Raw genomic sequence first — 26975 nt, forward strand, 5'->3', positions numbered from 1 at the left:
GATGATTTGTAACCCTTTTGTAACGCTTGTAAAACAATTTGTCGAAGCTGTAATATCCACTATCATTTACTTTCTGAGGTTTTATAAGATTTTAAATACTTTAAAAATGCTTTTAACGGGTCTCAAGATTTCAAAATATTTTTAGTGCTTGTTTGCGCCGCAAACAATTGTATTAGACTTTTTATTACAACCGGCAACAGTGTGCGTATCTTCACCCAGGAGTGCGCGCACCGAAGAGACGACAAGGGGGAAGAGAGACTACTAGACATCAAGCAGCAAACAGTGAGGCAGTTTCGGTAAAAAGACAATAAATTCGTATAAGTTTTCATTTTACAAAAGGCAATGTTTTTGTTTTAAACAGCATTAAAGCCAGTGTTTTACAGTCCACCATAGTTTTAATTTTGCCTAGTTACAATACAATAAACATTATTGGTCCAAACGAGCACGGATGGAACATTTCTTGACGAACTATAGAAAGGCTGAAATTCAAGTTTCTACGGTTGTGTCGACGCTAAGAAAGACAAACACTTTTTACCGGCAAATTGGTGAGTGAGCGATCCTGTTTTATCTATTCCAAATTATCTATTCCATTTTTTATTATAGCCTCATTAATTTAATTTATTTGTTTTGAAAATAAAGCTATAAATTTAAGTTTGAACTATATTACAGTCACCTCAAATACGATATTTATTTTAAGTAGGTTAAAATTACTGCAAATTCAATATACAGGGTGAATCAATTTTCAACTTAAAATATTTTTTATTTTCTTTCTTTTCAAACATATCTAGCTAACATTACACTATATTTAAACGATCTTTGGTGGTGTTTGCACTCGATTAAACATGAAAGCAGAACTGAAAAAACTCATTTCGCGCCGCACATCGCTAAATTCTAAACTATCAAGCTTTACTAGCATAGTTAACAATATGGCAAATGAGGCAAATATTTCAGAACAGGACATTTTAAAATTAAAATTAAGACTAGAAAAGATAGAACCATTATGTGGGGAATTCGATAGTATTCAAAGCGATATCGATATTAGTGCTGAGGGAGAACTAGAATTACAACAAACTCAGGATAACGAAAGGTTCACTTTCGAAAATAATTATTTCGATTCTGTGGCACTAGCCAAACACTTGATAAGCAAATACGATAATTCAAATTCAAGCAATATTCCTGATAATGACAATATAAATTTGAGTTCTTTGCCTCCAATGCATCTAAAAACATTTAGCGGTAACTACGAGGACTGGATCGAATTCCGCGATACTTACATAGCCATGATACACAGCAATAAAAAATTGGACGATATGAAAAAATATTATTATCTTAAAGGTTCATTAGAAGGTTCCGCGGCACAAGTCATTAAAGAAATTAAATTCGGGGCTTCTTATTACAACAGTGCTTGGAACTCACTATGCGAAAGATACGATAGGGCTAAAATGTTAATTCACAAGCACGTAAAAGCACTTTTTAATATAGAAACAATAAGCAAAGAAACTTCACACAAAATACGAGCATTGGTTGATGAAGTTTCTAATCATTTGCAGGCATTAGAGAATTTAAATAAAAGTACTGACAATTGGGATCTACTCTTGATTCATATGATTACATCTAAATTTGACAACAATATTTTACGTGATTGGGAAAAACATACTAAAGAGATGCAAGACGAAACGTGGAGCGATTTAAAGCGATTTCTAAGGGATCGTGCAGACTATTTAGAAAAAATAGAGGGTAAGATTGAAAAGCAGCCTTCAATACAAGAGAAATCGGGTAAATTCGATGCCAAACAACGGTCTAAAGGGTATGCTCGAAGTTTTACTTCTACAAGCGAGTTTAATGGTACTAGCAAAGGTTGTGTTTTCTGCAAGGGCGATCATTCAATTTATTCCTGTGAGCAATTTCTTAGGCTTTCTATTTTTGAGAGGCGCAATTTTGTCAATAAAGCCAAATTATGTCTAAACTGCTTAAGAACAGGCCATATTCGTTCTAAATGCAAACTAGGGCCTTGCCGAAAATGTAAGCAATGGCACAATACTCTTATTCATGAGGAAATCTCTAGTAATAAAAATGAAAACAATGAAACTATAGCAAACAATAACACTTCTCTAACTACCATAACTGCTTTGCCCTCTGTGCAGCAAACAATTTTATCAACTGCCTGTGTAAAAATAGCAGATTCGAGGGGTAAATATCACATTGCGCGTGCGCTTCTAGATTCAGGTTCTCAGAAATCATTCATAACCGAGCGCTTCTTCAATCTCTTAGGTTTTCAGGGTCAAGCTACCAATCTTTCTATCACTGGCATCAGCAATCAGACTTCTTGTTCTTCCAGAAAGTGCAATATATGTATAGAATCACAATATCACTATTTTAAGGCTGATGTTACATTTTTTATTCTAAAGGAAATAACTAGCAATCTACCTGCAACATTTGTCGATAATGAAACCTTGAATATCCCAAGCAATATTTTCCTAGCGGATTCTAAGTTTCTCGAATCTAGACCTATTGACATTTTAATTGGGGCAGATCTATTTTGGCAACTATTATGTCCCAACCAAATCAAAATCAACCAGTACGTTTTCCAAGAGACTCATCTAGGATGGGTTGCATCGGGTCAGGTTGGCCTCTCTAGTTTAAACAATATCAGATGCCACCTCAGCACTAGCATTAATTTGGATTTGCAAATGCAATTAGCAAAATTTTGGGAATTGAAGGAATGCCAATCTACGAAGATTCTCTCCACTGAAGAGCAATTTTGTGAAGAGCACTTCAAGGAAAATACACGTCGTAACGAGAACGGTCGATTTATTGTGCGTCTTCCATTAAAGCAGTCATCAGAATCACTAGGTGAATCCAAGGTTCAAGCAGAACAGAGATTCTACAGCCTTGAAAGAAAACTAAAAAGAAATCTATCATTTCGTGAATTGTACGTTCAGTTCATGCAAGAATACCAAGAGCTTAATCACATGACTGCGATAGAAGAAAACGATTATCCTCATCCTGTATACTATATGCCACATCATGGAGTGCTTCGTGAACAAAGTTTGACTACCAAACTACGAGTAGTATTTGACTGTTCAGCACCGACCACATCAGGGTTGTCTTTGAACCATATTCAATGCGTCGGGCCTACCTTACAGGATGATCTATTTTCAATACTAATTAGATTTCGTCAGCACCGATATGTCGTAACAGCGGACATCGAGAAAATGTATCGCATGATTACTGTTGACGATGAATGCAAAAACTTACAAAGAATATTATGGAGGAACGATCCTTCCGAACCAATAAAAACATTTGTTCTAAACACCGTTACATACGGACAAGCATGTGCGTCTTACTTAGCAATAAGATGTCTCATCCAACTCGCCACAGACAATGAAAAAACTTTTCCCGAGATAGCGGAAATTATTCTGCGCGATTTCTACGTTGACGATATGCTTACTGGAGCAGACACTATTGAAGAAACCCAACATATTTGTCAAACCGTCTCAAACATTTTAAAGGCAGGTTGTTTTAATCTACGAAAATGGTATTCTAATGACAATAAAATATTAGATGGCTTGCAGCATTCAAACGATGCATGTATTTTGAAGTTTGATCCAGAAGAAAAGGCAAAAACGCTTGGACTAACATGGTCATGTAATGCGGATTTACTACATTTTGAGGTGGAAACACTACCCATCAATAAAATTCCTACGAAGCGATCTGTTCTTTCTTCAATATCCAAGATTTTTGATCCATTAGGACTTTTAGGTCCATGCACAGTGTTAGCCAAAACTATAATGCAAAAACTTTGGCTCGAGAAGATTTCTTGGGATGCACCCATTCCAAACGATTTAGCAGAACGTTGGATTAAATTCCAATCTGAATTAGCCCAGCTTAGTCAAGTCAATCTTCCTAGGCATGCCATATGCAAGAATTACAAATACATTGAAATTCATGGATTTGCCGATAGCTCTAGTATTGCATATGGGGCGTGCATTTATTTGCGTAGTCTAGATCATGACAATCAGGTCCACATTCATTTACTTTGCTCCAAGTCAAAGGTAGCTCCAATAAAAACAATTAGTATCCCTAGGTTAGAGCTTTGCGGAGCACTTTTGTTAGCACGTTTATTCAATAAAGTGGAGCAATCTTTGAGAATAACAATAAACGAAACTATTTTATGGTCGGATTCTACTATAGTACTATCCTGGATTCGCACCAGTCCAAATTTACTGAACACATTCGTCAGTAATCGAGTATCCGAAATTCAATCTCTCACTTCCAATTGCAAATGGCGACACGTATCATCACGTGACAATCCATGTGACATCTTGTCCAGAGGTCTATTTCCCAGCCATATTTTGAATCACGAGATATGGTGGTCAGGTCCTCCATGGCTTCAGTTGAATGAATCCTCTTGGCCCACCTCAAAGTTCGACTATATTTTAGACCTACCAGAATTAAAGCAACAGAATTTCACTCATTTGGCCACTGCCTCAAAGTTATTTCCATTTGAGCGCTTTTCACGTCTTAGTCATTTAAAAAGAGTGGTTGCTGTGTGTTTTCGTTTCAAATCAAATTCTCTGCGCTCAGATAAGGAGAAAAGATCTCTTAATAAATTTCCTATTTCCATTGACGAATTAGATCAAGCTTTTCATTCATTAATTCGAATGTCACAAAAGGAATCTTTCTCAAATGAAATTGAACTCTTAACCAATAACAAATCAATAATTAAGGGCAAACTAGCTAGTCTAAACCCATTTTTGGACGATAAAGGACTTCTGCGGGTAGGCGGTCGTCTGATCAATTCTTCCTATGAATTTAATAAAATTCATCCTATTGTTTTAGACTCAAAGCACAAGTTTTGTCAGCTTCTTTTTCAATTTGAGCACTATAGATTAATGCATCTTGGTCCTCAGGGTTTGTTAGCCACTATCCGAGAACAATTCTGGCCCATCGGGGGCAGAAGACTCGCTAGGTCAACAGTTAAATCGTGCCTCACTTGTTTTCGATTTAATCCAAAGACCATACAACCTATGATGGGTAACTTACCTAAGGAGCGCCTCAATTTGTCTAGTCCTTTTAGCTATACCGGAGTAGATTATGCTGGACCTTTCAATATCAAAACGCACAAGGGGCGTGGTGGTTCTATAATTAAAGGTTACATCAGCTTGTTTATCTGCTTCACTACAAAGGCGGTGCATATGGAACTTGTTTCAAGTCTTTCAGCAAACGAATTTTTACTTGCTCTTCGTAGATTTGTTGCACGGAGGGGCAAGCCTATAAAGATATTTTCCGACAACGGAACTAATTTTGTTGGGGCATTTAAAGAGTTAGGTACTTTTCTTTCTAATAACGAACTAACCTTGCAGAAAGCATATACTCAAGAAGCTATTTCATGGCATTTCAACCCACCGTATTCACCACATATGGGCGGAATCTGGGAAGCGGGTGTTAAGAGTTGCAAGCACCATTTAAAGAGAGTTCTTCAAAACACTCATTTTACATTTGAGGAATTCAATACTATGTTAAATCAAATTGAGGCTATATTAAATTCCCGTCCGCTCTGTCCGCTATCATCCGATCCATCCGACTATACTCCATTAACTCCTGCTCATTTTTTAATTGGTCGACCATTGGTTGCATGTCCAGACCGCAACATTACTGAAGAAAGGGTAAACCGTCTTACCAGATATCAGCACATCCAGTTATTGTGTCAGCATTTTTGGCGACGTTGGAGTCTCGAATACATAGCCGAACTTCAACACAGAACCAAATGGAAAACCAACCATGGCAGCCTATCTGAGGGTTCTCTTGTTTTACTCAAGTCGGACAATACTCTACCTACTCAATGGCGTTTAGGTCGCATCGTTCATATTTTCAAAGGCTCTGATAACGTCGCAAGAGTAGCATCAATCAAGACCCAAGATGGAATCGTTAAGCGGAGCTTTACGAAAATTTGTCCATTACCAATTGAAAGCTAAGGCCCTTTGCTTTCAAGGCCGGGGGCATGTTTGCGCCGCAAACAATTGTATTAGACTTTTTATTACAACCGGCAACAGTGTGCGTATCTTCACCCAGGAGTGCGCGCACCGAAGAGACGACAAGGGGGAAGAGAGACTACTAGACATCAAGCAGCAAACAGTGAAGCAGTTTCGGTAAAAAGACAATAAATTCGTATAAGTTTTCATTTTACAAAAGGCAATGTTTTTGTTTTAAACAGCATTAAAGCCAGTGTTTTACAGTCCACCATAGTTTTAATTTTGCCTAGTTACAATACAATAAACAGTGCTTTTACATTACTTTTTACCCCTTTTGCTATACTTTTTAACGCTTTTACCCTGTTTTTAAAACTTTTAAAATGCTTTTTACATTACTGTTTACCTTTTTTACAATGCTTATTCTAAGTATTTAAGTCTGCTAAGTCTTTTACAAGACTTTTTGACGGTTTACCGCCCTAATTACTTTTTTAAAGAACTTTTTTTGAATTTTTAACTCCCTCGAGACTTCATTATGACATTTAATAAACCTTTTCGATTTTTTAAAAGTTTAAAAATGCTTTTTAACATTTTTAAAGATTTAAACACATGCTAAAATGCTTTTTAAAGTTGTTACATTACTTTTTACCATGCTTATTGTTGATGTTTCATTTCTTTTAATTCTTTTTTAAGGTTTTTTTTGAATATTTAAAGCTTTTTATTGTATTTATCATGCTTTCAGTGGAATTTGAATACTTGAATAACAGTTTCCGATGCTTTAATTTTTTTATCGCATTTTAAAATATTTCCAGCTCTTCTCCTCGTGTTTAATGTTGTTTTAAAGTTTTTAAAACGTTTCCAATACTTTTAATAAAAATATTAAAATACATATATTTCTGTAAACAGTAGCAACAGTTCTTTTTACTACTGTTTACGGAGTTGCATGTCAATTATTTTCCATAAAAAAAAGCTCACTAAAAAAATTATTAAATAATTAAAGTCTCATTGATAACCTACAACGGTTTTTGGTCACGAAAAGATAGTACTTTACTTTATTTACTTTATTAAGTAAATATAAGTGAATAAGTAGGATGTTAGACAAAAATATACATCATATTCTTCTTCTATTTGTAGATTTCAACATTTATAGACGAGATATATACCAAAAACGACGCATTTTTATTAATTCAGATGAACTACGAGAGAATACGGTTATTAAAATTGGAAATAAATGCTGAAACAGTCCGATATAGGTAAGTACTTGGATTAATTGAACTCTTACTTATTGCCAGATCTCTTTTATTTTTAATTATTTACGTTGAAAGGATCTCTGTCATTGAGGGCTATGATGTATCGTTTATGTGAAATAATTACATGCTGTAAACTCCGATTTTAACACATTAATGTAAAAATTTTCAAATCGGTATGATGTAAGAACTACGTATAACGGGTTGCCTACCTTGATATGTAATTTATCTATATGTAAATGTAATTTTTAAACTGTCTAAAATTAGGTGCCGTTTTCCGTTTTCGCTCTTAGTTAGGTTATGTTATTGTATGTAATTTGTGGAAACAAGTTACTATTTTCGCATTCACGACATAAGCTTTAGTTTGGGAGGCTGTGTTTTCATTCCTTTCCATCTAATTTTGTGTTAGTGTGTGTAAGCGTCTATATTCTTTTGGTGTGTATTTCTAAAAGGTGAGTTGAGCTTGATAACAGCTAAATAAGCTTTATTTTGTTAGTTTGCATAGTTTGTTTATTGGCTTAATTTTTTTGCTTTTCCTGATTGCATGCTTATCTCTTCTGGTTGATTGTTTAAAGTAGTATGAGCGTAACAGGGGGGGGCGGCCCCCCCAACACAGGGCTAGAATGCCAAGATCAGATGGATAGTGGTGATAATTTTATTAATAATGCGACCAGTAATACCAATAACCTTAAAAAAGAGCCAGTTTTTTATTCACAAAACGATAATGGGCCTTTTTTGGTATATGTGGAATCCACTGAAAAAGTGGGTTTCAATATTGGTAAATTTAACAATATTAAAATTGCTAGAGATATTTGCTTTCAAAACCTAACTGATATTAAAAAAATTAATAACAAAGGCTTAAATAGAATCTCAGTAGAATTTGTTAACTTTCAAGCTGCAAATAATTTTGTAAAAAATAAAACTCTTCTTGATAAAGGCTATAAAATATTTATACCATTCAATTTTGTAACTTGTAAGGGATTAGTTAGGCAAATTGATGTCGAATTAGGAGAGAAAGAACTGTTAGAGTGCTGTAAAACAGACAGCTCAGCAGAAATTCTTCAAGTTAAGAGACTTAATCGTAAAATAGTTAAAAATAATGAAACTACATATGAACCTACTGGATCGGTTCTCTTTACATTTAAAGGAGTTTGTCTCCCCAAATCCATAAATGTATATAGATTGGAAAGACCTGTTTCTGTATATATTTCACCAGTAACTCAGTGTTTTAGATGTTTAAGGTATGGCCATACACGTACAAATTGTAAAGGCAAGGAGAGGTGCTTTACCTGTGCTGAAGAAAAAAAATCGGACGGGGAGGCTCACTCTTCTTGTGAAATTAAATGTTTTTATTGTAAAAACCCCCATAAATCAACCGATAAAACCTGTCCCGAGTATACAAGACAAAAAAATATCAAAGAGCTCATGTCTTTTGAAAATATAACCTTCTATGATGCTAGCGAAATAGTTAAAAAAAATTATTTGACACGTGATGAATTTGTATATCGCCCCTCCGAATTCCCTATCATTAAAAACTTTAATAGAACTGAAAAAACTCATGATAATAAAGATAACCTGATTCAACCTTCACAAAGACGTACACATCATGTAAGAACCGACCCTATCAAAAGATCTTTTCAACAAGTTGTGGCTGAAAACAATAAAAAAAAAAGAATAATTCACAAAGGCTATGATAAAAAGGCTCATAATGAAAATTTACTATTTCCCAACTCAAGATCTCAAAATGAAAACAACTCACCAAATTTCTCAAAAAAACTTGAAAACAATATAAATACACAGTTGCCTACTACTAGTGCAGTTCATACGTATAATTCACAAGAATCTCCTTCATCATATCCAGATGAAGTTAGATGTATTATTAATGCAATCTGGAATACTTCAGAAAATAATAAAAGAGTAATTAAAAACATACTCTTCAGTCAAAATTTTAATATGAATATAGACCCCGGTTCCCAATCGGACTCAGAGTCCTAAACAACCTTCTTTTCTTTTCAACTAGGTCAGATACAATTAAGTTAAAGATAATTTTTTGGAATCTAAGAAGCATAAATTCAAACAGGGGTAATTTAATTAGCTTAATTTACAACGAAAACCCTGATATTTTTTTAATAAATGAGTCTTGGCTAAAGGCCAATGACAATTTTAGGCTCAATTCATATAACATAGTTAGGCAGGATAGAGATGATGGGTATGGTGGGATAGTAACGTGCATTAGAAATAATATAATATTTAAGAAAATTAAATCTTTTTCTTCAGAACATATTCAATATATAATAATAGAAATAGGTAATCTACAAGTAATTAATTTTTATTGCAACTCACATATGCATATAAATAACAATATTTTAAATGATCTTATTTCCTTTAATCCTAAAAACATTATAATTATGGGAGATTTTAACTCTCATCATCCCTTATGGGATAAAGCTACACCCAACAAAGGAGGTAGAATAATTCATGATTTCCTATTTGATAATGATCTTGTGATTATGAACGATGGTTCACCAACACTATTTCAATTATCAACAGCAATACCAAGTGCAGTAGATTTGACTATGGTAAGTGGGAATCTAGCTATACAGGCTAATTGGGATACTATTAAAGATTGTGGTAACAGTGATCACTTTCCTGTACGTCTTTTACTTAATGATAATGGCAATTGTGAGGTATTCAACAACATGACTAGTCCTTATAAAATTAGAAACTTTAAAAAAGCTGACTGGGAAGCGTACCATAATAAAGTTTTGATGTACCTTCAAGATTTAAATTATAACTTAAGTTATGATCAACTAATGTATATTATTAACACAGTAGCTGATCAAGTAATTCCGTTTAAACAGGCCGGTATACATATTAAAAGGGGTAATGCCTGGTGGGATAATGATTGTACATCCTGGGTTAAGGAAAGGAAAAAAGCCATAGCAAATTTTAATAATGTTCCATCTATGGAAAATTATATATTAGCAAAAAAAACCATTGCATTAACTAAAAAAAAAATTAAATAATAAAAAAAAAGAAAAGTTTAGGCTTTTTTGTGAAACTTTAAATAGGAACTCTAGCATGACTTATGTTTGGAACAAGATTAAGAAATTCAATAATAATAACTTCAAAACAGGAAGATTTAATCTTACTATTCCAGATAATCTTAAAATATCTATTTTAAATAAAATGTCAATCATAAATATAGATCCAAATTTTGTTCTTGACAATGTAGATGAAAATTTAAAGCCCTTTTCCATAAATGAATTAAACCTGGCCTTAAATAAAAAGAAATCATCTGCCCCTGGTATGGATGATATATCTTATGAAATGTTTCAATTTTTACCTTTCAAAGCTAAACAAATTCTTATTAATAGTTATAATAAAATTTTAATGGGTGGAGAAATACCAGCCGTATGGAAAACATTTAATATTATTAGTTTTTTAAAACCAAATAGGGATCCGACAAATCCAGAAAATTATAGACCAATTGTCCTGTCTTCATGTGGAGCCAAAATTCTAGAAATAATGATCAAGAATCGATTAGACTGGCAATTGGAACATAATTTAAAATTTTCAAATAATCAGACTGGATTTCGTAAAGGAAGAGGTATATATGACAACATAACATTCATCACATCTTACATTAACCTTGCATTTCTATCCTCTGAGTCAGTCATCGTAATTTTTTTAGACATAAAAGCTGCATACGATAATGTTGACATATATAAACTCTATAGTAAACTCAAAAACTTAGAAGTGCCTATCCGAATGTGTAACGTAATTCTCAATCTTCTGACAGAACGATCACTATATTGTAGGGGTAATGACGGCTCCTTCCTGGGTCCTGTACCAACAACCTCGGGTATACCACAGGGCTCCCCTCTGAGTACTATTTTATTCAATATTTACTTAAGGGATATTTTTGATTTAAATTTGGGAGAAGCATCTATCATAGGGTATGCTGATGATTTGGCAGTTATGATCAGAGGAAAAAGTGTAGCAGCCATGGTAAATAATATCAATAATGCTTTAAAGCACATAAATGCACACCTTCGTGAACACAACCTGTCACTTTCCATGGATAAATGTGAGGCAGTATGGTTCACTAGAGGGAGGAAACATACCATCCCACCCCCCGTACATATTAATAATGCAATCATTGCCTTTAAAAAAGAGGTTAAATATTTGGGTATTATACTGCAAGAAAACATGAAATGGTCACCACACATTACTAACATTACAAGTAAAGCAAAAAAATCACTAAATGTATTAAGAGCACTGTGTAGGGTATGGTGGGGTGCAGATCCAAACACACTTTTGATCGCCTTCTCTGCTCTAGTCCAATCACATCTTGATTTTGGATCAATGTTTCTTAGACCATGTTCTAAGGCCGCTCTCAGTAAATTGGATGTGGTGTTTTATGAGGGATTGCGTATATGTATGGGATGTATGCGTTCCACACCCAGGGCTGCTCTTTTAGCAGAAGCATCTATATTAGATCTGGAACATAGAAGAAAACTACTGGCCCTTAAATTAATTTCAAAATTCTTAGTTGTAACAAATCATCCAACTATTCAATTTATCAACAACTTTCTATTAAAAATAATCCATAGACCGGAGTATTGGAATAAAGACAAAATACCATACCTAGTGGAAGCACTTCAACAGTATAGGCCCTATTTAAAGTTAATATATAGAGGTTCAAATTTTCCATGTTACGAAATTGATTTTCATATACTCAATAAACCTTTAAAGTCTTTTAACTGTAATTGTAAAAAAGGAGACATTATGTCAAGAATTAATTTTGAGGCCAAAACTAATAGCCTAAAATCTCAGTATACTTTCATTTTTTCTGATGCGTCAAAGAGGGACAACAGAGTTGGTTTTGGTATATTCATTACATCCCTAAATTATAAATTTTCGTCACGTCTTCCCAACCATTTAAGTATTTACAAAGCAGAAATAATTGCCATACATGATGCAGTAAAAACTGCCATTAATAAAAAAATTAAAAATGTGATAATTTTCTCAGATTCACAGGGGGCTATAACAAAACTCTGTAATCCTTCTTTTGCAACAAATTCTGAATATTGGGTTCTTACGACAAAAAGGCTAATTGATGCATCTAACATGAATGGTTATAATATCCAATTATCCTGGATACCAGGTCACTCAGGTATACCTGGGAATTCAGAGGCAGATAATTTGGCCAAAATTGGAACAGATCTTAATATTCCCAGAAAAATGGTATATGACATAAAAGACATTTTAAATTTCTTAAAACAGGATATTTTAAACATTTTTAAAGATAAATGGAGAATCTTAGTCTCATCCAGACATCGTGGGTATGCTAGAGTTCAATCAACATTCACCGATAAGACATGGTATGGCAATTTAAATTATAAAGATCGGAGACACATCACAACTATAATTAGAATGCGTACAGGTCATTGCCTGACTAATGCCCATCTTTTCAAAATTAATATAAAAGATGACCCTGCCTGTGAATGCGGCATGATAGAAAACCTGAATCACATATTTTTCGAGTGCCCTATTAACTATATTCCTAATTTGGACTTATATAAGTACTTTGTATCAAAAAAGAAAATATCACCATTATCCATGACTGACCTTCTATCCTCTCCGGAAGATGAAACTATAGAGATAATCATGCGTTTCATTAACATTAATAAAATCAAACTCTGAAGCTCAACTATCCAATTTCCCCGATATATCCTATAATCCTGCCTGTTTTAGTGCTTTGGTGTTGGCCTCTTATTCCATTTGTTGTAATATTAATTTGTCCTCCAATATTATTGCCGTAGATCAGATCAGATAATAAAATCAAACTCTGAAGCTCAACTATCCAATTTTCCTGATATATCCTATAATCCTGCCTGTTTTAGTGCTTTGGTGTTGGCCTCTTATCCCATTTGTTGTAATATTAATTTGTCCTCCAATATTATTGCCGTAGATCAGAAAGCCGATACAATAATAGCGAAGTTATAAGCTATATAGAAACAAGAAAAGCGCCACCACGAGAAAAGCTGTAGTTCAGTGAAGTTTTCAGAGATTCCTGCATGGCCCAGAGCCAGACAAAGTGGGGTCTCACACAAATCGGGCTGGCAATTGCCTTGCAGCAAAGCCATCAATACAACAAGACAAGACAAGACAAGACAAGTTACTATTTTTTTATAATTATAATAAAATAAACTAATGGCTTCAATTAAAAAGAAAACAACCAGGAAACAATTGGAAGTGATGTCAGACTTCATAAAAATAAATAGTGCTTACTGGCAAAATAGTCAAGCAAGGCTAAGAAAGTAGCCCAATTGTGAGAGGAATTTGCTATTATGGTAAATACAGTAGATGGTGGCCCTAAAAAAACAGGAGAACAATGAAGACATGTAAGAAGATTAATTTCTGTTACTATCAAATTTAATAAATGCTAAATTTTTAGGTGTTCAATGAGTGGACTTTTTGTAACTCATTTCAAAGATTCATCTTGAGGAGCCCCAGATTATAAATACATTGGAATTTAAAAGTAAAGATTAATTATTGATGTATTATGTTTATTATGGTGTATAATATTTTTCAGAAGGAAAAGGAAGTCAACCTGTAAAAATTAAAAATGTAATAGTTTTATCCATAATTCTATAAACATATCCTTTATAAAATTATATCTCAATTATGGAAAAAACTGAATATAAACATTTTTATTTAACAATTTTATAACTCAAAATTTTTTTAGCCACTTTGTAATATGTTTCAGATTTTTTGTTTTGTCTTGATCTTTATGTTATTCTTTTTGATTTTGTAACTAATTGTAACATAAATACATACATATCATTATGAAATATACTAATTATAAACACTTTTATTTAACAACTTGTTTTTATTTTACAACACCGAAGTTTGCAGCAATAATACTTCTTCATATTCTCTAAGAGTTATGAGCACATTTGGACCATTTTGTAATATGTTTTAGTTTGTTTTACCATTATCATTAGTCAACATCAATGCAACACAGGAATATATGTTTCCAGCTTTAACAAGGCTATAATGTAAAACTCTGTGCTTGTGCAAATAATTCTTTAGGACGATCCTCCATTCACCCCTGTGTCTACCAACTCTTCTGTACATTCTAACTCCAATAGATTTTAAATCATCGTCTAAATTGTCTTGATACCTAAGTCTTGGTTTTCTTCTGGTTTATTGTCCCATCAGCCCTCTTCTGTTAAAAACCTTTCCGACTGTTGCACCTACCTCTTGCCTGATGAAATGCTCTGCTCTATCCATGTAAGGTATGCTACCTTAATGAATTTTATGTCAGGTTCTATACAACCCAAAGTTGTAATGCTTGTGCTACAAACCTTGTTCTTTGTAGTAGTATATTTTAGGTTTGCGTTAATTTTTGAAATTGTATTCTTTACTTGTATGTTTTAATTTTCCAAGGGTTTTAACAAATTTTGGACTACTTTTTAATATATTTTAAATTTGTTTATTTTGAACTTTTTGCAATTAATTGTAACATACGGGCTTTATGTTTTTAAACATTTTTATTTAACAATTTTATAACACAAAGTTTGTATAAATATAAATCATATAATTATAAAATAAACTGAGGATAAACATTTTTATTTAAATATTTTATAACATAACATTTGCAGCGATAACACTTCTTTATATTCTCTAAGGGTTTTCAAAACTTTTGAGCCAGGTTGTAATATATTTTTATTTTGTTAGTGTTGTGTCATTTTTGTAATTAATTGTAACATACATGATTTATGTTTTTGTTTTTAACAATATATAAACATTTTTAATTTAATATGTTATAATACAGTGTGCAGCAATATAATATCTTCGTATTATCTAAACAGTTTAAAAAATTTTGAGCCACTTAGTAATATGTTTTAGATTGTTTGTTTTGAGCTTTTTGTAATTAATTGAAATATTAACATTTATATCACTAAACTATACTAGATTATAAAACTCTATTATATATATTATAAAATGATGAAATATCACTAAATTGTAAAATTATATTACTAAACTATATTTGATTATAAAACTATATCACTATTTATCATTGTGAAATAAATAAATTATGAAAATATTAATAAGTTTTTGTTTCACTACACAAAGTTTGCAGCAATAACACTTCTTATTCTCTGTGCTTCCAACACCCAAACATTGTTTTGATTTGCCTCCTTTGGAATCATTTCTATGAGAACTACAGGCTGTACTTCATCTTTTTCACCATTTTGGCACAAAGTGTTCCACTATCCCTGCAGCTATTTCTGTTAATACTTTACTAAATGTACTTTGTTCCATTGAAAATAACAGGTTGTTACCAGTACATTTTTGGTAACTTTCATTTCCTACAAAATTAAGTAGGGAGAGAACCTTTAATTCTATTGCAATTTAGTTAGAGCTGGTAATCTATTTCAAATGGGTTACTGGTGTCCCGTAACTGACGTTGCTCTGCATTTACATAATTTCTTTCTGCCACATCATTCAATTCATTGAGTAATAACAAATTTACAAAATCCATTTTTTCAAAAACAAACAAGAAGCCAAAAGTTAGGTTAATTTGAATTATCTGACAGATCTTCAGGATATGACAGAACCGAAAATAACGTTTTATGTAATTTTCTGCTGTGGCTTGGTCATTTTACGCATAGCAACGCAGGGCATGATACATCATACCGTTTTTACACATTATGTTTTGAGAACTGTAATCTGATGTACGTTTTCTGAATTTTATACTAGTATGTAATTATTTACGTAAATGATACATCATAGCCCCCACTATTCATTTGTGATGTAGTATTTACTTGCTTATAAAACTTGTTTATTTAGGGGACCGTCCCGTATCAAAGAAAAAACGTGGTTTACCCTGATTATACAATTCCAATCGTCCTTTGCTGGACCTAATGTTACATTATAAATTCATTCTGTAGTCTAAACTGAATCGTCTGGTTGAGCGACATTTGTAATTCTTTTTAATGCATCTACAGTATTTTAAAGTGCTTTTACAGTGCTTATTTTACTTCTTATATGTTTTACGATGTTTTTAAAATCCTTTTACTACCCTTTTTTGTCAGTTTTATAACGTTGTTATATTTTTTAACGCATTTATAACCCTTTCGCCCCTTTTTAAAAATTTTAAGAATTTTTACCAAAACTTTTTAACACGTTTACTAGCATTTTTTGGCGTTTTTAACGCTTGTTAACGTTCTCAAAACGCTTTAATATAGTTTGTTCGGCGCTTTAACATTTTTTATCGCCATTACTACATTTTCTCTCCATATTAACTTTTTAATACTTCTGCAATGCTTTTTAATGTTTTTTTTTTATTTTTGACGACACTTGTAATAATTTTAACGCTTCTGTAAATCTTTTTAATGCTTTTTGACGATTTATTGCTGTTTCAACGTTTTACAATGCTTTTCCAAGGTTATAAATTCAAACAACGCATTTTAAATGCTTTTGCTACGCTTTTTCACTACTTTTATAACGTTGTTCTAACGCTTTATCGCATTTATAACGTTTTTTCACCTTTTAAAAGATTTTAAAAACTTTTTCTCTGCCTTTTAAAGCATTTACCAGTCTTTTTCGCTATTTTAAATGTTTTTAAAGTTCTTAAAATGTTTTAATACAATCTGTTCAAAGCTTTAACGTTATTTATTGTCGATACTATACTTTTTCCTCATATTAACTCTTTTCAATCCTTCTAAAATGCTTTTTAACGGTTTTTTGAATGTTTCACCACACTTGTAATACTTTTTAACGTTTTCAAAAAGGTTTCCCCATAATTTTAACGCTTCTGCAATGTTTTTTATTGCGTTTACATTTTAATGCTTTTTCACTGCTTTCAAGCTTTGTTTAATGCTTTACGGCTTTTCTAATGCTTATATCATTGCTTGTTTTAGGTTTTTTACATTGTTTTCCCAAAGCTTTAACTTAAATTTTTAAGGCTTCTCTACCGTTTTTTATTGCCTTTACATATTAATGCTTTTTCAAGGCTTTCAAGCTTTTTTAATGCTTTACGGCTTTTCTAATGCTTATATCTTTTTTTAAGTTTTACATTGTTTTCCCAAAGCTTTAACTATTTTTAACGCTTTTAAATAACTAAGCGTTTTAACGTGTTTTCTAATTGTTTTGATGTTTTTAATGTTCTTAAAAAGGTTCAATGCAGTCAGTTCGACACTTTGAGCATTTTATCACCACTACTACATGTTATCTACATATTAACTCTTATAAAGACTTCTGCAATGCTTTTTTTTAACGTTTTTTATAGTTTTCACGACACTAGTAATATTTTTTAACATATTCAAAAAGGTTTCTAAATAATTTTAACGCTTTTTATTGTCATTTTGCGATTTAATGCTTTTTTAACGCTTCCAAGGTTTTTTAATGCTTCTTAGGCTTTTAGAATACCTATTTTTTTTACTATTTTGATTTTACAATGCTTTTTTGGTGCTTTAAATTCAGTTAACGCTTTTAAAATGCTTTTACTAAGCCTTTTAACCACTTTTATAACGTTTACTCCGAGGTTTTAAATTAAACAACGTTTACAATGCCGTTACTGCGCATTTTCACTGCATTTAACTTTTTTAATGCTTTTATAGACTCTTTATCGTATTAAATATAGTTTTTTCTTGTTTTTATGGCTTTTTAAAACTTTTACAATGCTTTTTCATGGATTGATAACTCCTTTATAACCCTTGTAATAGTTTTTGGTGTTTTTTATTGTTATTGATGAGATGTTTCTTTTGACGTTTTGATGCAATGCTTCTAAGATGTCTCAACAGTTTTATAAAGCTTTTTTAATACGTTTTTTGATGCTTTAATGTTTTTCAATCACCTTTCTTACAGTTTCTCGGCATTTAAACCCATTTTAAAACTTTTACAATGCTTTTTGATGGATTTATAACTCTTTTACAACGCTTTTTAACATTCGTAAAACGTTTTCCGTTCATTTTCGGACAATCTTAATGCTTTTATTTAACGGTTTTACAAAGATGTATTACATTTAAATGGTTTTTGTAACTCTTATAGCTTTTTTCGATTTATCGCCTTTCCCACAGTTTCTCGGCAAGTTTACAGCCTTTTAAAACTTTTACAATGCTCTTTAATGGAATTGTAATTCTTTCACAACACTTAATACGTTCTTATAATGTTTTCCAATAATTATAATGCTCTTTAGTGCTTTTCCACTGTTTTTGATGAGTTAATGCTTTTTTTAGGTTTCTATTTAATGCTTTAAACTAAAGCTGTTACAAAGCTTTTATTCCATTTCAATGGTTTTTATTACTTTTTAAGGATCTTACAACGTTTTCCGATAACTGTAATGTATTTTGAGCCTTTTTTTTTATTGTTTTTAGTGAGTTGATGCTTCTAAAATATTTTAAACACTTTTACAATGCTTTTATTACATTTTGATAAGCTTTTAACGATATTATCTCTTTATAAAAGTGGTATTCTAATCTATCGCATTTTCTAAAGTTTCTCGGCATTTTTAAGGCTCCCCAAACTTCTTAAAATGTTTTTCGATAATTGAGTTTTAGCTATTTTTGACTGTTTTTGATAAGTTAATGTTTCTTTTAACGTTTTTGAGTTTTTAAGTTGATTGAATGCTTCTAAGGCTTTTTATTTTACTTCATAAAAAAGGGGATGCTACCGACCTCAGGAATTACAGGCCCATAAGTCTACTTTCACATATTTATAAACTATTTACAAAAATAATTACGAAACGACTAGAAAATAAATTGGAATTTTATCAGCCCATAGAACAGGCGGGTTTTAGAAAAGGCTATGGAACAAACGATTACCTACTGGTAATAAAAAATCTTATAGAAAAATGCACTGAATATAATAAACCACTAGCTTTAATATTTGTCGACTATGAAAAGGCATTCGACACCGTAAACCAACAAAAAATGTTGGAAGCCTTGACAGAATGCCGAATTGACTATCGGTATATAAATATAATTAAACATATATACCAAAACGCAACAGCCAGTGTTAGAGTGGGTGATCGTCAAACCCAGAAATTCCCGATACAACGTGGAGTACGCCAGGGGGACACCATATCGCCGAAACTGTTCACTACGCTTTTGGAATATATATGTAAAAGGGCAAAACTGACCGACAAGGGCATAAACATAAACGGAGAAAAGCTTAGCCATCTAAGGTTTGCAGATGATATTGTACTAATAGCTGATAGGATAGATGAGGCCAAAGAACTTTTAAATCAGCTCTACCTTTCCTCGCTAGAAGGGGAATTGAAAATAAATATATCTAAAACCCAGATGATGACAAATCTTGTAGTCAGCGAAGATATATGCGTAGGAACAAGATCCATAGACCAGGTAATGGCCTATAAATACCTAGGTCATGAGATTCGCATAGGATAAGATAACCAAACCGTTGAGCTTCTCCGTCGTATAAGACTAACTTGGGCAGTCTTCGGCAAGCTGAACCATATTTTCAAATCGTCTGATATACCAATATGCCTTAAAAGAAAAACGTTTAATCAGTGTGTTTTGCCAGTGTTAACTTACGGTGCCGAAACGTTGACCATGACAAGGAGAACAGTTCAAAAGATCCGTGTGTGTCAAAGGGCGATGGAGCGTGCTATGTTGGGCGTTTCACTACGAGACAAGATCCCAAATCGCCAGCTACGACAAAGAACAGAGTGGCTGATGCAGTAGAGAGAGTAGCAACACTAAAATGGAACTGGGCAGGTCACGTGGCTCGAATGACAGACAATAGATGGACAAAGCGGATACTGGAATGGAGACCAAGAGATGATGCCTACCGAAGTAGAGGTCGTCCACCAACACGTTGGACTGACGATCTAAAACGTTGTCATAGGAATTGGATGCAAGAGGCACAAGATCGAAATAGATGGAAAATTATGAGGGAGATCTATGTCCAGCAGTGGATAAGCGAAGATTGAATGATGAAGGCTTTTTAACGCTTTTTACAATGCTTTTTTGCATTTTCTGTAGTTTCTAGGCAAGTTTGCCCCATTTTAAAATCTTTAGAATGCTTTTTAATGCATTTACAATTCTATAATTAAATGCTTCTACAATATTTTTAACGCTTTATCTTATATTACTTCTTTTTTACAATATTTTCGAGTCTTTAAATTAAAAAAATACTTTTTAAATGATTTTACCAGGCTTCTTCACCACTTTTGACGTGTTTTTGCTTTAATAACGTTTTTTCGGCGCTTTGGGAACTGTTCAAACCATTCGTTCCCACCTCTATTTTTATCAGTTATTCCAACAATTATTTTTGAGTTTCAAATTTAACCGCTAGAAGGCGCTTTGTACACGGTAAACAATATAAATTCATTTTTTGGCCATCATGCTATAGAGGGCGCTGTCAAAGTGAGCTTTTATTTCGAAGCACAGGATCTCTCTCTTTCTCTTTATGTTTTATCCTTAAAGTGTTATCCTACAAACACAATATGTATGAACGATTAATTTTTAGTATATGTACATCAAAATTGAAACTGAAGCCGTCTGACGTTTGCGTAGAAAGTGATACGATAATAACCGTCCATCCTAATAGAAGCAAAAATTCCAGAAGGCTAAATTTCGCTTTGGGAGAATTGAAAGAACAGATTCCGAACGTAGTGGTGAAGGTAAGTGTTTATTTAATACGCGAACGGGTTTTTAAGAAAAACTTTTTGTTGTTTTTATAATATATATAACCTAACGATCAATGGAACGCTGTATGTTGGAAGTTTCGGTATTAAATCGAATAGCCAATGATGAAATACACCAAAGAACAAAAACATGAAATGCCATGGGAAAAAATTACGATTCTGAAGTGAAACTGGGCCGGACATGTTGCAAATAGTGAAGATAGGCTACCGGAGACCTACGTCCAGTAGTGAACAGATATAAACCCAATGAATACTTTATGTTCTATCCATCTAAAGTTGTTTTGGTGGTCTTTTTGATAACTTTTTTAGTTTTATCCTTTTAGTACTCTTTTCCACGATTTTGAATACATCCCAAGATGGAATAGCCTCTCCTCTTTTGGAAAAATGTGTTAACAGTAGCTAAACAACAATTTTTTGTCTTATTCACAAACGATTTAGTTTACGCCTTACGGTTCAGACAGATCACATGGAACACGAAACAAATGACAGATGAACTAAAAACGCGGCATATGACAGAAGTCAATGGGCGTGGCTTGTGACGTCATAGTGTGATAGTAGAGGTTTTAAATTATTTTATGTCTTTAGCATTCATTTATTTTTTTATTCGTGCATTTCTACCATATTCCAATTGCTCTTTTCCAAACTTAAAAAATATATGGACTAACTATCTTGTTTAATGGAAATTTTGCTATATATTTTAGGGTTTGCCAACCGTTAACAGAGCAGTTATAGCACGAGAGGACAAAGGCGGTACTCCACGGTACAGTCTTTGTGTAGAAGGTAATAATTTGAGAGAAGTAATGGCCACTTATGGCGTAGACGGAAAGAAAACTATTTCGAACAATATCATGGAAGTTTACCATACATTAGGAATAGAAGCTGCAAGGTAATCATCAATTAAGGGTATCATATACCTCTTACACCGAATTTATGAAATTCATTTCTCATGTTTACTACAATAAATGTGATTTGATGTTAAGATGTCATTCAACAATATATGCACCTCATTCCTATTAAAGCAGATAAAAAATAATTTTACTCTATTTAAAATTAACTGTTTATAATAGATCTGTAACAATATTTAACATAACCTAACTTAACCTTACCAAAAATAATAATTATAGATAAAGTCACGTTGAGATGGCAGTGTACGGATATAGGATAACAGCGTTGCCAATTCTACTGCCATTGTAAGTTTTGCTACTTTTGTAAAATAAACAGGGCCAAACTCACGGTAAACTAAGATATGTTTAGGTAAGCTAAAGTTGTTAATAGAAAATTCGTGAATGAAATAAATGGTAATAATTCCTAAAATGCTTTTATACATAATACCGCAGTTAATAGGGAAAAAAATATGAAAAATATTCTACAGGTGTTTTAATGTTCTAAACGGTAGATAAGGGATAACTGATGATAATTCCTTGAAGAATTACAGCCAATTTTGCTTTGTTTATTTTTTAAAGAAAGATGAAGTTTGGAAAAAATCATTTTTTTGCCTATTTTGTTCCTCGTGCATTTTAGGGAAAAATGTTTCAAATAAATGTTGCAGATCTTAAACAGTTTTTTAATTTTTTAGTTTGTAAATTAAAATACATAAACAAATGACTGAGATAATTGCAAAAACCCCTAATTGAGGCCCCTAGAATACAAGGGTGTAAGTGCAGTTGCTTATCACTTAGCAACTGATATCTAACAACAGGCACGTACTTTTGGCTTCAAACTTTCTACATTAACAACAATAACACCATCAAAAATTACATGTCATTGAAAACATGCTGAAAACTGAAAAAGTGCTACCTAGGTTTTTAAATTTATATCGAACTTTGAACAAAGATTTTTCAAAACTTTGTTTTTGGCACTTACACCCCTTGTGTTCTAGGGGCCTCAATTGTGTACTAATTTATTAAATGTTCATAACTTTATTTTTTGCATAATGACGTCTAATATAACTACTTGAAATTATGTCGATTAATGAGTTATTTAAGTGTGCTACATTTCAACCAGATCAACTAAATATTTTATTACCTTTACTGAGAAAAGAATACCCCCGAAAAACAATTTTCAATCATCTTCATTTTCATAATCTAGTTCATCTTCAGAGTCATCGTTTAATGAAATTCTAATAGGTTCAATGTCATCTTGAATGTTGTCTACTGTCCAAAAATTATTCTCCAATTTTATAACATGGTTGACGTAATTTTTCCAATGTCCATTGTTCTGTACTTTATCATAACCTTCATAAATCAATGTTTTAACGTCGTTTTGTTTGAAACTTGAATTCTTAGAGGACACGTACCGTTTCACTTCACTCCACACCATTTCTATTGGGTTCAGTTCACAGTGATAAGGCGGAAGTCTTAAGATATGTACATCTACGCGGCATTGTTCGTCACTGTGATTCCTGTATTTTTCACCAATACAATCAATTTTGTATTTGTCATAAATATTTTTAAATACATTAGCAGTTTCCAGAAGTTAATTTTTTAAGTAATCTTCTTCAAAATAAATGTCCTTTTCATAGAGCCACTCCTTAATTTGACGTTTCACCCAATATTGTTTGGGAAAATTTAATTTCCTAGAGTGATAAGATGCATTGTCCAAGATAATGACATTCTTTTTATTTTTTGGGAGATTCGGTATTAACATCTCTTCAAACCATTTTTCAAATAGATCTCCGTCCATCTCTTCATGGTAATCTTCAGCACCTTTTTTGGCAAGAAAAGTGATGTCAGCACCTTCAACAAATCCGTCTTTGTTTCCTGCATGGACTAAAACAAATCTTGGTCCTTTTCCGGTCGGAGTTTTTAAACCTGTGGTAAGTCCATTTACGAAAGCCTGTCGGCTATTTTTTATTGTTGTATCTTGCCATACTTGCCCATTGGTTATTCCAGTATTAACCCATGATTCGTCCATATAAATGATATTGGCTCCTTCGTTCCTCAGTTTCTTTATTTCCCGGAGATAGTGACGCCTCCAAGCGACTATTTCTTGTTTTTCTATTAATATTGAATTTCTACCTTGTTTGCCATATATAAAACCCATGTCGTGCAATAGTCTTCTCAACGTACTCTTGGAAAAATTCGGAAGATGCTCCATTTGCTTAATTTTTTCTAGTACTACGTCAAGGGTTGGAGGAATATTGTCCATAAAAAAACCGTGCACTACTTGTCTTATTCTAGACCGAGTTGCTTCATCAAATCTATTCTCACGACTATTCAAATAACCGGTTCTTTTTTTTCTTATAGGAGTTACGAGTGGACCATTTTTACTTTCACTTCTATATCGGAATATCGTTCGCTCAGAGACTCCAGTCATAGCAGAAACTTCCCGCACTATTGTTGATACACTTTTATCATTATTACTGTTTGATAAATAGTTAAAAACATTTAACACTATTTTTTTGCATTCACTATTTAACAAATTACCGTTTTTGAATTTTATTACACTCGCGGCCATTTTGACACTGACACGACACAAACGTCTGATATCAACTGAAAATTCTTTTAATGACTCTCAAGTATTTACCTGAATTTATAATTGCTGGCATTAGACAATAATTTTGAATTTATAAATAGGTATATTTTTTTAATTCTAAATTATTTTTTAATGTCTGTAACTGTAAATTCAGGTAGAGAAAGTGTGTCATTAAAAGGACATTAAGATCAAAAACGGATTATACAAATAATTATTTCATTTCCACGAATTGTAAACAATTTTGAACAGAAGATATAATTCCGAAAAGACCAGATTTCCGAAATATAACTTTCTATTTTTAAAATACCAACAGAAAAATTATATAATTAAAAAAATGTAGTATTTTTCCGTTTCACATTCATAAATATTTCCGAAATTATAATTCTTTTATAGGAGCCGGCCCATAACGTACGATTGTAGGTACGATTAAAAACTGACAACAATTTAGTTATTTCTGGCATATAGAAAGTACAGGCCTATCTCTGGAACGCTGCCATCTGAATGTGAATTTATCTATAGTACAGTTGCACAGTACAGAACACTATCCAGGGAAAAATGAATCGAAAATGACCCGTCATTAATATATTATATATATATATATATATATATATATATATATATATATATATATATATATATATATATATATTTAAAAATTGATGTATTCAGTTAGTGTTGTTAATATTTTTTGTGTTTAGGGAGACAATTATGTCTGAAATTAAAATGGTCATGGAGAATCACGGAATGAGCGTCGATTACAGACACATCATGTTGTTGGCGGCACAAATGACCCATACCGGCGAAGTCCTCGGTATAACGCGACAGGGTTTATCCAAAATGAAACAATCTGTTCTTAATTTGGCTTCGGTAAGTTCACTAAGTGTAACGTTAAATTAAATGCACTATACAAACTATTTATTTACAAGTTTTTTTATTTGTACAATTACTTCTTAGAAACTGTTTATAGACCAACTCTCTAATAATAAAAAGAGGCTTTATATCCTCGTATAGTATGTAGATATATGTTTGCCGGTCGAATAATTGTAATAATTGCTGAAAACGTTCTAAATAAGACATTCCAATAGTCAGGGAGCTTGCTCTAGTATTATATCCAGCAGTATATTGGTTATTTTGTTGAATTGTAATTCTAGGTGTTTTTAAAACTACAGTTATTCTTCTTTATATGTGTCTGCTCTAAGCTGTTGTATAGAATGTTCAATAAGAACTCTAAATAATCCATTTTCTGAAGTTTACAACACCTTTTAACTTTGTTATAATGCGTTTTATAAAATTCAATGTTTTTTCGACGGTTTTAAGGTTTTAATAGCTTCTACAATGTTTTTTACCGCTTTACACAACAATTTTATTACTTCTTACCATTGTTATGCTTTTTATAGACTTTAAATTTGGCATTTCAATAGTCAGATAGCTTGCTACACTATTATTCCCTATGGTATACTCTTCATTCTGAAGGATGATAATCATATGGATTTTTAAAACTACTGTCATGCGTTTTTACCACGTGACTGCTGTAGAAAATGGTTGAATAAGGACTCCAAATGTGAATAATTTCCTTACATAATTCATTGTACCAATTCTTGATTATTTCCATGTGTAAAATTTTTCAGGTGCCTTTTTTTTACTCGGTGTATATATCAGAGATACTTTATTTTTTAAGTTAATTGTTTCAAGTACGTCTTGGTCAGTTATTTTATCATTATGGTAATATTTAAGATATTTCGACACATCCACATCTCAATCCCTTTGAACATTTAATTTTTGATTTAAAACGCTTTGATCTTAAAACGCTTTTATATTTTTATCAAATGTTTGTTACATGTTTTCAACACTTTTTTTAAAAGATCCATACTTTTTTCACGAAGCTATGCCTTCCATATTACTTTTATCTGCAGTAGTTCATATTCTTTTATACAGATCATTATAAAATATGTTTTCTCAGGAATCTTTATTCTATGAATTTTCAGTCACAACACCACACTTAGTTCCTTCTATCTTTCTCCAATGAAAACATGTCTTTCTCCAATGAAAACATGTTTTTTAAACATTAAACCATTTTATCCTGTATAACTGTAGGTGTAATGTTTTTTTGTAGTTTGAAAAAACTGCTGACCACTTATTTGATGCTGCCTACTATGGACAGACTGACAAAATCAATGGAGTTTCTGAGAATATCATCATGGGAATGCCAGCGCCTATTGGAACAGGAATCTTCAAATTGCTTCACAAGCCAATCAGTGTCGAGCATACTCCAGAATCGGGTCCTTTATTGTTTGAAGAAACCATCAGAGAAATTACTGCTTAAGTTCACTTGATTATATGATGCTTTCAATTGATTTTTATACTGTTAAAATAAAATTATTAAGATAAAAATTGTAGTTTGTTGTTTTATTTAAAAGGTGATTCAGTTACCATGCATCAAAAGAACTTTTGAACAATATTTTAGACCATCCAAATCCAATGACTTGTTAATGCACACCAAAATTTCCTGTGGCACATTATCATCATCATTTTGGCTTTACAACCCTGTGTGGGTCCTAGCCTCCCCAAGAATTTTTTTCCAGTCGTCCCTAGAAC

The 26975-nt window shown here is 32.4% G+C and overlaps 1 protein-coding gene and 1 long non-coding RNA gene across 2 annotated transcripts in view; both read left to right on the plus strand.

Moving 5' to 3' along the window:
* Positions 1–26776, plus strand: part of Polr3A (RNA polymerase III subunit A) — a 64971-nt gene extending 38195 nt beyond the window's left edge. Inside the window, exons 14-18 of the mRNA XM_072542590.1 lie at positions 7107–7225; positions 20729–20882; positions 21608–21792; positions 25079–25247; positions 26494–26776. Of these exons, the coding sequence (XP_072398691.1) occupies positions 7107–7225; positions 20729–20882; positions 21608–21792; positions 25079–25247; positions 26494–26703 (837 nt within the window). The 3' untranslated portion in view covers positions 26704–26776. The remainder of the gene's footprint in view (positions 1–7106; positions 7226–20728; positions 20883–21607; positions 21793–25078; positions 25248–26493) is intronic.
* LOC140449425 (uncharacterized) lies at positions 7564–13897 on the plus strand. Its single transcript, XR_011951798.1, has 3 exons — positions 7564–7671; positions 13197–13629; positions 13683–13897. It is a non-coding gene; the product is annotated as an uncharacterized lncRNA (long non-coding RNA).
* Positions 26777–26975: the final 199 nt, after the last annotated feature.

Source organism: Diabrotica undecimpunctata, chromosome 9 (genome assembly GCF_040954645.1).
Source record: "Diabrotica undecimpunctata isolate CICGRU chromosome 9, icDiaUnde3, whole genome shotgun sequence".
In the NCBI taxonomy this organism is placed as follows: domain Eukaryota; kingdom Metazoa; phylum Arthropoda; class Insecta; order Coleoptera; family Chrysomelidae; genus Diabrotica; species Diabrotica undecimpunctata.